The sequence below is a fragment of the Nymphalis io genome, chromosome 21 (genome assembly GCF_905147045.1).
Source record: "Nymphalis io chromosome 21, ilAglIoxx1.1, whole genome shotgun sequence".
Lineage (NCBI taxonomy): Eukaryota > Metazoa > Arthropoda > Insecta > Lepidoptera > Nymphalidae > Nymphalis > Nymphalis io.
In genome coordinates, this window is record NC_065908.1 from 7441459 (window position 1) to 7454884 (window position 13426).

At 33.0% G+C, this 13426-nt stretch overlaps 1 protein-coding gene across 1 annotated transcript in view; it reads left to right on the plus strand.

Annotated features, from left to right (window-relative positions):
• LOC126776910 (malignant T-cell-amplified sequence 1 homolog) overlaps window positions 1-12682 on the plus strand; it is a 37425-nt gene extending 24743 nt beyond the window's left edge. Inside the window, exons 2-5 of the mRNA XM_050499775.1 lie at window positions 9791-9943; window positions 11127-11227; window positions 11996-12197; window positions 12525-12682. Coding sequence (XP_050355732.1) covers window positions 9791-9943; window positions 11127-11227; window positions 11996-12197; window positions 12525-12606 — 538 coding nt within the window. The 3' untranslated portion in view covers window positions 12607-12682. The remainder of the gene's footprint in view (window positions 1-9790; window positions 9944-11126; window positions 11228-11995; window positions 12198-12524) is intronic.
• The last annotated feature ends 744 nt before the right edge of the window (window positions 12683-13426 follow it).

A 13426-nucleotide genomic window follows, 5' to 3' on the forward strand; every position in this document is an offset into this window, starting at 1 on the left:
AAAATGCTTAATAATTTTTTATATAACGCAACTAACTGTACAATTACTGCAGATCCCTAAGATCCCGGTTCCAATTTGGGCTGTAAAATATGTTTTTCTTTAAGAAATTGTTAATAATATACGAACGTGTGAGTGAAACACATGCATAGAATAATATGTATACATATAATCATGAGTCAAAGCTATGATGGTGTACGTGTAGTACATTATTTATTATACTTGAAATAATCATATAAGTTTCAATTTGTGTAGTAGGTAGGTATTTTGATAAAAATGTCCTTATTATTATTATTATTAGGTAACCATGTTGAGGTTAGGAAAAACCATATTTTGGAACGTGGTTTGTTACAGGATGGTAAACTAAACGAAAAAGTGCTGAGTAATTCTCCTTTATATATTTATAATAGTCGAGTCGATTGAAATAATGACAAATATTTACTTCAACAGTTTTTCATTTAACTAAAGAATACTTTGTATTGCAATGTTTTTAGGTGAAGGTAGCGCAATATATGCAGTTAATTCTTTGTTTTATGATACACGAATATTTTTCAAACGTCTCAATTTCATACAATATCACTTTTATTTCAGTTAAATTATAATTACTCTCAAATGTTTAGTGATATTTATATAGAAGGGTTTTTTGAATAATTCATTAAAGAAGCGTTTGACTGTAAAACCCTCGCTAATTGGTATGACATCCTGTATGAACGAAAACGTTCGTAAAATGTCAGATAGTGATATGCGACATTGAACATTATAATTAAAACAATTTAAGAGTACACGCATCAAAAATTTATTATTTCTTACAGCATAGCACTGCAGCATATGACATTTGAACAAGCTCAAAGTCAAAGTTATTATTTAATAAAGTTTATATACTTAAATAAACCTATTTTAATAACAGCAACATTTAGGTTTAGAAGGTCGTTCGCGTTTTGGTTGGTCGATAATTTGACGGTGGCTAGCTTATGTAAATTTATAGTATGCGTAATAAAGATATTTTTATTATTATTATTATTGTTAAACAACTTTATTGCACACACAAGGAAAAAGAAAATACAAACAGAAGTAAAAAAAAGAAAAACAAAATTTCAAGAGAAGCCATGCAATAAATAAAAATTGCGGACCCCAACATGATGCGTGCAAGGTCTTATCACTCAAGTAGTGATCCCTTTCAGACAACTCTGCATTAAGATGCTTGCAGGATCTAACGGGCGAGTGCATTATACATACATATAAATGTAAACGATACATACAAAAGATAAGTATATACATTTATATACCATACAACATATATATAAATACATTCACAATATAAACATTTATATAATTAAGAGTGGTTTTGTGAAAACATACAAATCCCAAAGCCTACTCAATTTTCTATTATATTTTTCCTTTGACAATTTAATTAAAAGTCCTTCCAAGTGCTGACCGACATAGAGTAAAAGCAAATAAACAACTTTGACATTAAATTGACGCGATATGATTGGCCGATATCTTAAATTATCTATGATATTCATTTGCGATAATATTATTATAGTTTCGCGATTATATGACGTTTTGAATGTCGGCGTTGTGCGACGATTTACATTTTTTAAAATCTGCCAAAATTGCTCGATCGCAAAACTTTATGTTCCATCTCACTATCAGAACCAAATTTCAATTTTGTATACACCATTTTTTGGTAATCTGTATTAACTACAAATGTTGTGAATTCATTTTTACAAGACAAAAAGGTACTAATAATAATATTTTATATTCATACTTTATGATCTCTTGTTTACTTAATTTCAAAATATCCAAATGACGACATAAATAGAAGCAAAAATGGGTATTTTTAATAAATAACAAAACATTTCTGCTTAATCGATTTAAATTATTTTCCTATTTTGTAATTGAAACAAGGTTAATTTTAACCAATCACGTGAATGATAAATAATGTGTCGAGATTAGATAAGGAAATATGATTGATGCATTTTAAATAATAAGGAATGACAATAACAACGAAATAGGCGATGGCATAACTCTATTATAGCTGACAATAATCTTTTTGGTTTTTTGATAAAGGAACAAGAAATATATTAAATGTTTTTTTTTAAGTTGAAAGTTTTAAACTGGTTCACGACTTCATGTTAACATGTTTGTCTGTGTGATTAATTAATACAAAAATAATTATTCGTATCTTAACTTCTGTATCATCTTAGTTATGTGCAACATTATTGTAATTTCTATTAATTCAATTCAATTAATGACTAACGGTCGTTTTATTTAAATTAAATTAATTTGTAGCGATGCAGTCTTTGATTATATAATAATATATTTTTGAAAGATGGCAACAATTCTTATTTATTAATCCTTAAAAATTTTATCAATCGGAACATTTACGTTAAAGCGGATTGTCCACGTATTAAATTTTATGTTAAAATTTAAATTCCTCTCATAATCCGAATTCCACATAATCCGATGGACATAATGGACGGCATGCGTTGCAATACTTTTTAATTTTTTTCACAAACAATTATCCAATGGTACACGATACGTTGTTGGTACCATAAATACCATATACTAAAAACGAAATACATTCAAGTGTCAGAAACATCTACCTACAAAGTTTCTAATTCAAAGTTTATAAACCGGTGGTACTTACTACCGCCAACATAAAATAGTACGATTTCAAAAGGTCTTTATATGTGTGTATATAATGTGTGTGTATATAAAAGGTCTTTATACTGGTGGTAGGGCTTTGTGCAAGCTCGTCTGGGTAGGTACCACCCACTCATCAGATATTCTACCGCAAAACAGCAATACTTGATATTGTTGTGTTCCGGTTTGAAGGGTGAGTGAGCCAGTGTAATTACAGGCACAAGGGACATAAAATCTTAGTTCCCAAGGTTGGTGGCGCATTGGATATGTAAGCGATGGTTGACATTTCTTACAATGCCAATGTCTAAGAGCGTTGGTGACCACTTACCATCAGGTGGCCCATATGCTCGTCCGCCTTCCTATTCTATAAAAAAAAAAAATTATGTGTAATATAATTTTAATGTCGTGCTTTACTCAATAGTGTAATAAAGCGGTTTCAACAATAACGCAATCTTTAAATGTAATATTTCGATTGTTCGAGAAATCATTTGTAACCGGAAATAGATAACGGTTATACTATACATATTGTATAATTTTAATGAAATAACATGACGTTTATATTTGTCATTTAGATAGAGTATTTATTTTTTTGACAAAACAAGCTATCTTGCACTAGTTATAAGGTGCGTGCAAACGCGTGTACCTAAGTACGAGTAGAAACATATGATAACCTTACGATACGGTAGTATAAGGGTTTACGGGTTATTCGTTAAGTAATGCTGTCTTCTCGTTTCAAATGTCAAATCAGTCATGACAGAAAGAGATAAAACAGTGATACAATTGGTAGTAGAATTTCTGATAAGTTGGTGGTACCTAGTATCTACCCAGACGGACCAAGCCTAAAGAAGGCACAAAGCCCTGCGGCCAAGTAACTCACTTTTACTTAGAATACCTAAAATTTGTACCATGTGTATTATAAAGTAACCGATTTTCAAAAAATATTTCAAAAATCGGTCAAAGATTTCACTAATACATTCAATATAAAAGCTTAGGAAAATAGTTGAAAATATAAAACAGCATTGTAATTGTCCATTAGCGTGGGGGATGCGTTAGGTACTTATTCGAACACGTGAGTCTGCCAGCACGTGGTTGTTAACGACATTGAACGAAATCCGTCAGGGAGTGCCTATAGGGCTGCATTAATAAAATTATAATTTTAAACTTTATTCAATTACTAGCTGTACCCCGCGACAATATATGCATCTCATTTATATAATAATAATATCCTGGGCCATTATTCACACACGGTCATCTGATCCCAAACTAAGCAGAGCTTGTACGATGAAAACCAACTGATACTATTTTTCTTTTGTAAATACATACTTATATAGATTACACCCAGACTCAGGAAAAACAGACATGTCCATGCATATTAATGTCTGTCCTGGGTGGGAATCGAACCCACAACCTTCGGCGTGAAAGGCAAGTATCTACCAACCACGCCAACGGCCCGTCGAAACTTTATTAATTTACATGACTATATTCTATATCCAGGTCCTGACTCGTTAGTTAGAGGATTGTCGGGATGAGGTAACAAACAAATGCAGTTCCTTCTGCATTTATAAAACAGTTCACATTACGTGTTTCAATTTTTCGGTTTATAGACATTTATTTCTCATAAAGAATACAAAAAATTCACTTAAAATGAGAAATATACAATTTTTTACGTTAATTTAAGTTAAAAATAAAGATAGTGTCTCGGATACAGTAAATTAAAGTAGTTAACAATATTAAAAAAGATGTAGGTAGTATTAGAAATTATTTTTGATATCTATATCTACATATATATACATATATATTTTTGTCTGTTTGTCTGTGCGCTTGTGCGCGCTAATCTTAGAAACGGCTTACCTGATTTGGGTGTGATTTTCACTTATGTATTGTGGCAAACTTCGCTTAAAATCAGCAGCAAATCTATATGATCAATCATATTAAATAGGGTTCAGCTTATGCTGGACACACGTCGGTTTAACGCGCCCACGCTTTTATGTGTAGCGCGCTGACTGCCGTGCTGTTGCATATACTATAGCATTGGTTATTTGTAGCGAGTGTATGTCGGAGATGTACGGCGCTCCCTGGTAAACCTCCTTCTGTATTCGTTTGTAAAATGTTTTGGTAGGTTAGGGTAGTAGCTGATTAAAATATATAACAGCCTGTTAATGTCCCTCTGCTGGGCTAAGGCCTCCTCTCCCTTTGAGGAGAAGGTTTGGAGCTTATTCTACCACGCTGCTCCAATGCGGATTGGTAGAATATACATGTGGTATAATTTCAATGAAATTAGACACATGCAGGTTTCCTCACGATGTTTTCCTTCATCGTCAAGTACGAGATGAATTATAAACACAAATAAAGCACATGAAAATTCAGTACACAGTTAATAAATCGTAATTATTTACTTGACAAATATTTTATCGAAATTTGATTACATATCTGGACCACGATTAGATCTGCTGGGTTATTGGACCCGGTTGTCTGGTACGCTACTGTCACAACATATATTGTTGGGAGTAGGCTTACTCGCAGACATTGGCAAGTTTTTTTTTTTAATTTGACCTACTGCCGTATTACGTATTACAATTTTTGTAGCGTTGCCAATACGTTTAGGTTGTTTCTCATGTCTGTTCTGAATCAACCTTTATCTGATTCAGTTTTATTTTAGCAGCTATACTAAAAATATATATAAAATTTTAATTTTACAAAATAGTATTTATTTAATAAAAAAAAAACGAAACGCATGTGTTCATTCCTTGATAACGTAACGTGAAACCGGATTATATGATCATAATAAGATGTATATATATATGACAAATCCTCCTATAGTATTCTGTATACAGTAAACCCAAGTCGTACATTCTTAATGTAGAAATACAATTTAAGAAAATAATATCATTCTACTGCAATGATTCTGCATGACAAAGGATATAGACATAGATAATAATTTTAACCACAAAGAGCTCACATGATTGTACTAGAAACTACGGAAATCGGCCTCGTTAGTCTAGTGGCTAGCTCATAAGGCCGCGGAATCCGAGGTCCTGTGTTCTAATCGTGGTCGTGGCTCGGGACGATAAAGAACTTATCACTTTAGCTACGATAAAGAGCGAATTCTAATAAGAATGAAGTGAGAATTACTCATTCATTAATTTAGGTGAAAGTTATATAATATTCTAGATATTTTATTACAATATTCACGATGCAAAATAAAAAATCACATTGGTTTGTCACGTATTACGTTGTTATGATATTGTTAAGTAGATGCGATTTAGGTCCATCATAATATAAATATTTAAAAAAAATGACATTGTTAATTTATCCATCATTATGTAATTATAATTTCCATGTGCGTCATCATAATAAGAGGATATTTCTTTGTTTAGCAATTCATGTATAAGGAAAATAAAATAAGAATCGACACATTGTAGGTTATACGTATCAAAATAGTATCATCACCGTAAACCAGTTTTAAACATTTCACGAATAAGAAATTCTTACATAATAACATTACAGGTCTTATATAAAATACTACTTGAACCGAAATATAATCTGCAAACAAATCTGAACTATATCTGTATATACAATTACCATTATGTAGGTAGTACTGGTGGTAGGGCTTTGTGCAAGCTCGTCTGGGTAGGTACCACCCACTCATCAGATATTCTACCGCAAAACAGCAATACTTGATATTGTTGTGTTCCGGTTTGAAGGGTGAGTGAGCCAGTGTAATTACAGGCACAAGGGACATAAAATCTTAGTTCCCAAGGTTGGTGGCGCATTGGATATGTAAGCGATGGTTGACATTTCTTACAATGCCAATGTCTAAGAGCGTTGGTGACCACTTACCATCAGGTGGCCCATATGCTCGTCCGCCTTCCTATTCTATAAAAAAAAAAAAATATTTATAATATCTATTCTATACACTATTGTATAATATAATAATATCCTGGACCATTTTTCACACACGGCCATCTGATCCCAAATTAAGCTTGTACAAGTCTTGTGCTATGAAAACCAAACAACTGATATACTACATATACTACTTTTCTTTTATAAATACATACTTATATAGATCACACCCAGACTAAGGAAAAACAGACATGTTCATGCACACAAATGTCTGTCCTGGGTGGGAATCGAACCCACAACCTTCGGCGTGAAGGGCAAGTGTCTACCAACCACGCCAACCGGCTCAGTCATTGTGTACTATATATCGCATATTAATTTATAAATAACACATTTTGACGACAAATTTTTATTGATTTATTATTATCTTTTGAGGAGAAGGTTCAAAAGATCAAAACCTTCTCCTCAAAAGGGAGAGGAGGCCTTAGCCCAGCAGTGGGACATTAACAGGCTGTTACTGTACTGTATTATTATCTCTCTACAGCAGTCTATTTGTCTAATAAATACTCTTATCATTTATCTATTTGATCGCCCGTCGCGAACTAGGTAAATGAGATTTCCAACTACGAGTGTTTGTTATTTTTAACCCAGTTTTAGGATGACGCTAACATTTTAAAGTATTAAATGTTACTCTTTTGTTTTCGAGCTTTCTAGATCATAAAATAATTCATAGTGTTTGTGAATAAACTTCAACGGTCTTATAAGTCACGTCAAGTTTTTAGTGTAAATTATTTTATCTGTGTTACAAAGCTGGAGAGTTGATTTTGGACGTTTAACATTGGAGAGTTTGGTAGAACAGGCTATTTTCATGATTGCTGCATTATATAGTCCGATAATTGAGAAAGGCTATAACTTACACATACAAATAACCACAGATGTCAACTATTATGCATGAAATGAAAATGCCTTATCAAAATTTAACTCAGGTTAACCCGTCAGGCACAGCTCGCTAATGTTATAACGCTTACGAAAGTAGTAAACGATAAGCGCTGAACATTGAAGCCTTTGCAATGGCTAACACGTGCTTAGGAAATTAATGCAGATCCTCGATATTGACCTAATAACCTAAAATGCGTCTCAAGCAATTGTCTTTATCGTTTATTACATAGGACAATATTAATACAATACATTGACGAATAAACAATCCATAGATTTACATATTCCTTGCGATTTGCTAATAGCTCTGCAATATAAAATTTCCTATTCTATAAAATAAAAAAATATCTATTATAAATATTATTACAACACTATTTAACTTAACTACTTTTATTAAATACATTAATTTAATATCTAAAGCTACGATAACATCTTCGCCGATGATCAAAGCGCTTTTTTTCGCGAACCCTTAATAGAATGTATAGATTAAAGATTTGTTTAAACTCTTCCCCTAGTTGCTAAACCTATGTAATTATTTAATATATGATGTGTATTAATCTGTTTGTACAAAGATACGTTCCTATATATTTTTTGCCTCGATTGCGGTATCTACTCACTTGATGAGATGTCCACTGGGATAGGATAGATCATTAACAAAATATAGCATATCGAGATAGATGCTTAAAACCTGGGGAAGCACCAATGAGTTTTTAAGGTTTGTGTTTATAATTTAATATAGGTTTTAATGTGCTCATATGAGTCGGATATTCTATCATATGTACAGTACATATAATAGTTCGTTTTCGAAGAATCAGGAGCAATTTTTTTTAAGGATCTTTATTCTGCTTTCTGGATATATTGCTGGGCTGCTATTCTACTGATATTTGTCAAATTCTGGTAATAATTATCAAAATTTTCATTATGCATATTATATTACCAACCCGGATTGGAGCAGCGTGGTAGAATAAGCTCCAAACCTTCTCCTCAAAAGGGAGAGGAGGCCTTAGCCCAGCAGTGGGACATTAACAGGCTGTTACTGTATATTAGATTGGTGGTTGCTTACGGGTGTACGTTATAATAATTTTTTTATTAGACTTCTAGACATCTAATTAAAAAAATGTTTGTTGTATATGCAAGATCATGACTGCTACGTAACTTGTGTTTATGTACAGAAGCCGTACTTCCCTGGCGGATAACGTCTGGGGCGATCATTAATTGATTTCACAATACAATGATATTATGGTATTTATGTATGATAGTATAATACGACGTATATTATATTTCAATGTCAGAAAGATTAAAAATAAACCGTTGATATAAATATTAGATACCAACATAAATGCATTTTATAATAAATAACTCTGTTGTATAACGCACTAAAAATAGTTTTAGATCAATATATGTTTATTTATAATACACTGAAACCACCACTGAAATTTCATGTGCTTTATTTGTGTTTATAATTCATCTCGTGCTCGACGGTGAAGGAAAACATCGTGAGGAAACCTGCACGTGTCTACTTTCATTGAAATTCTGCCACATGTGTATTCTACCAACCCGCATTGGAGCAGGGTGGTGGAATAAGCTCCAAACCTTCTCCTCAAAAGGGGAGGCCTTAGCCCAGCAGTGGGACATTAACAGGCTGTTACAGTTTACTATTACTGTTACTGTACACAAACATTTACAATAAACGATGAATTTGTATGTTTGATAGCAACTTAACGAAGGTTGAATTGAATCAATTGTGTATATTTATCGAAGGAGCGTTGGGTAGAAGTTTTAAATTGAAAACGAATTGTCTCTAATTTGAAATCGTTTCAGAACTTTTGGTTTATTTCTAGATACTATTTCGAGATTCCTGCTAACACTCCCCGGTAGATATACAGAAGTAATGATCGCTCTAGACAATTTAAAAGAAAAACCATTTCACCTAGATAATACAGGTTTATTTTAAAAACGTAACAACGAATAAAACTATTATAGAATTTGTAGATTAAAAAATATTACCTGTTAGATTACTGGTTGTAGAGCTTTGTGCAAGCTCGTCTGGGTAGGTACCACCCACTCATCAGATATTCTACTGCAAAACAGCAGTACTTGTTATTGTTGTGTTCCGGTTTGAAGGGTGAGTGAGCCAGTGTAATTACAGGCACAAGGGACATAAAATCTTAGTTCCCAAGGTTGGTGGCGCATTGGCTTTATAAGCGATGGTTGACATTTCTTACAATGCCAATGTCTAAGGGCGTTTGGTGACCACTTACCATCAGGTGGCCTAAATGCTCATCCGCCTTCCTATTCTATAAAAAAAAAGAAGATATTTTTGCATTCCACAACAATAATACTTCAATATGAATAACGTTTTTCATTTTAGGTTTGATGAAAAGGAGAGCATTTCTGGTGTCCAGCAGCTCAAGTCTTCTGTTCAGAAGGGTATTCGTTCTCGCCTTTTGGAGTTGTATCCTCATCTCGAGAACCACATCGACCAAGTGCTGCCCAAAAAGGACACGTTCAGGATCGTGAAATGGTATGAACTAATCATTTAATATAGTTCTGAAGTATACCTTTTTAACATATGGTTTTCATAACACATTAATATAGGACAAACATCTTGGTATCTATACTATTATTATAAATGCGAAAGTAACTCTGTTCATATTTGTTGGCTGTAAGGCTAAGCCAGTGATCTGATTTTGATAAAAAAATATGATGCAAACTTTAACACAAAGGTAATTTTACCTTTTATACCTGACACTGGTTCATGCGGGCGAAGCCGCCGGCGAAAACTAATACTATATAATAACATAGTTCTATGCGGTGCCTTTGGTCTATTGTCTTGTGATAATATTGAATTAACTTTGAAGTGCCTTTCACGGTCACCTACGTCTTTTACAATGTAACAATTACAATTTATCATAACAATATTTTATAGTAAAAATCACGATAACATAATATGTATTCGTAACGATAACATTTTCTTAGCAGAAGACTAAATTGTTTTATATAATACTGGCTTATTACAATATTTCTTTTAAATAGTATTTAGTGGAGTTTGTTTTTTTTTATTTCTTATCTGTGCAACGGAATTTTTTACGCATATGTCTAAATATAAACATATATAAACTCAAATGAAGATCAAACATAGGTTGTATTTAAGTCTACAATGTCTGACTGTGGCACATTATTCGATTAGATATAAATCGTCACGGAGGGTGTTTGGAGGTCACTTGTATTCCATGACGCATACTACTATAAATACCTAATACCTATTCTACTAATTTATTTAAAAGCTCATAATTGTGTAATTATACTACCCTTCAAAATTATTCACACATGGCCACCTGGTCCCAAATTAAGCAGAGCTTGTACGATGGAAACTAGACAATTGATATACTACATATAATAATTTTATTTTGTAAATACATACGTATATAGATAATTACACCCAGACTCAGGACAAACAGACATGTTCATGCACACAAATGTCTGTCCTGGGTAGGAATCGAACCCAAAATCTTCGGCGTGAAAGGCAAGTATCTACCAACCACGCCAACCGGCCCGTCTTAATATATATACCAATAAATGAATTACGTATTGTTTGTACCACAGACCTCCTTCTATAACACGCGAGCAAATCCGCGGTTGGCTACTAACAAGTGTATGATTTGTATATATTTTTTGTTGATAATCGATTTTTTTTATCATTTCAGTCATGACCATATTGAAATTATGGTGAATAGTGCCGGGGAGCTTCTGTTCTTCCGCCACCGTGAAGGACCCTGGATGCCGACTTTGAGACTTCTCCACAAGTGTAAGCAGAGTCCAATCCTAATTTACAATCCTCCTCCTATTTTCCAATCGTATCCAAGTGTGCAATGTAAGCTGAAGAAGTAGGGTGCGTCTTCGTGGACTTTATTTACTATACTTAAATATCTTCCTTCGTGTCTACATTTGTCGCGGACCTCGTTATCATTGTGATTCATCGGTCACGCAGTTCTTACATGGATTGATAGCTTACACTGTTTAGTTAAATAACATTATATAAATAATTAATACATTATCTTAATATATTGAATTCAAGTGGGCTTTTTTTAAGTACGTATATATCGTCGTATAAAGGTTACACCCGTACCAAATGTAGATTCTATCAAGAAGAACTGGTTACTTAGTATAGTATTAAAACAGTTTAGTTACCGGATGGGTATACAGGCCTTTGACCATTATTTTCGTTTCATTTAATACATTGTCATTGACAGGATATTATATATTTATACGAGCAATCAATTATAAAACTACAAAATAAAAATATAACATTCAATATACGGCATATGAGCTACAGACAAAGTATCCAATAATTAATTACTAATGCTTTTTTTTAAATATACACTATGTTGACTAAGATGTTATAATATGCGGCTTACATAATCGGTTATAATTATTAAAAGTAATAAAATTGCTTAATATATTATAACTAACCAGGTAATATCTAGCAACAAAAATTAAACAAAGATGAAAGTACAAAATATTAGCGAGTAAATTATAGTTATAAATATAATATGTATCCTTTTTGTATTTATAGATCCATTCTTTCTACCAATGCAACAAGTCGACAAGGGGGCAATTCGCTTCGTTCTGAGTGGCGCCAACATAATGTGCCCCGGATTAACGTCACCTGGGGCACGAATGTCACCAGTCGAAAAAAGCAGCGTTGTTGCTGTAATGGCTGAAGGGAAGCAACATGCTTTAGCTGTTGGCATCACGTCTCTGTCTACTCAAGATATGTAAGAAGATTAACCAATTCATTCTTCACCTATTTATTTATGGCTAATACGTAATGTTTCCTAAGCTTAACACATGCCGATCGTTTTTGTAAATTATTTAAAAAAAAAAACGTTTTATTACTATGTAGTTTGTTTTCAAATAGTTTGTATATGTACATTATGAAATGTGTTGATTTATAATCTGTAAGTAATGGTTGTTTAAATTATCATTACTTTAAGATAACCTCAATTCGATGACAAAGTTCCAAAGTTCATAATAATTATTAATGAAATGGAAATCTTAAGACAAAATGTGTACCAACGTAATTTTGATATATTTTTTTTCAGAGCTAAGGTAAACAAAGGCGTGGGGATAGAGAACTGTCATTATCTTAACGATGGTCTCTGGCAAATGAAACCAGTCAAGTGAATTAATATCCAATTTATTTTCTAAAATAATTTAAGTTTTTTTTTTTTATAACAATAAATAATGTATCCATGTAAAAGTATTTTATTTTAATCTATTGATTTAAAATATTGATAATTTATATATATTTTTAAACAACTAAAATTGCAATGGTCGAAATTCTATCAGTCTTATGACTTACTAGCTGCCCGTTCCCATTTTATATGGGTAAATTCGTACGTAAGTTATTGCTCCCCCTACCCCTTCCAATTTCCAGAAATTTTCCAAAATGATTTCTTAGCGGATACTTACGTTATCAAACAAACTTACGTTACAAATTTGAGCTTTCAAGACTCGGTAGTTTTAGCTGTGCGTTGATAGTCAATCAAGACACTATTTTTTATAAAGGCAATTAAATTGTGTAAGTAGTTACTACGAATAGAAGATCATCAAAATTATTTTTAACATTTTATAATTAGTCAGAGTAAAATAATTTTATATACTTTGAAAATACAGGGAGGTACAGCTGTTACCTCCCACTGGGTGGCCTCTATAATTATGACATTACTTCATATGCCTTTTCAATACTATATATCAGATACCACCCACCGCTTTTACGCTTTTTTTTTTTTCGCTGGAAAAACGCGTTTACGCGTTTCCCCCACTTGAAGTGGGGGGGTATGTGGGACTCGCCGGCGCCGAGTATGCGCCGGAATTCCCACTAAAAAACCAGCGGTACCCACACCGCCTTTTCTAGGGGCGTCACGGGATCGCTTGCGCATACTACCGTGACGCCCCGACGGTTGACGACGCCTTCTCCCCGGTTTTCTTCGACGAAGCGAGT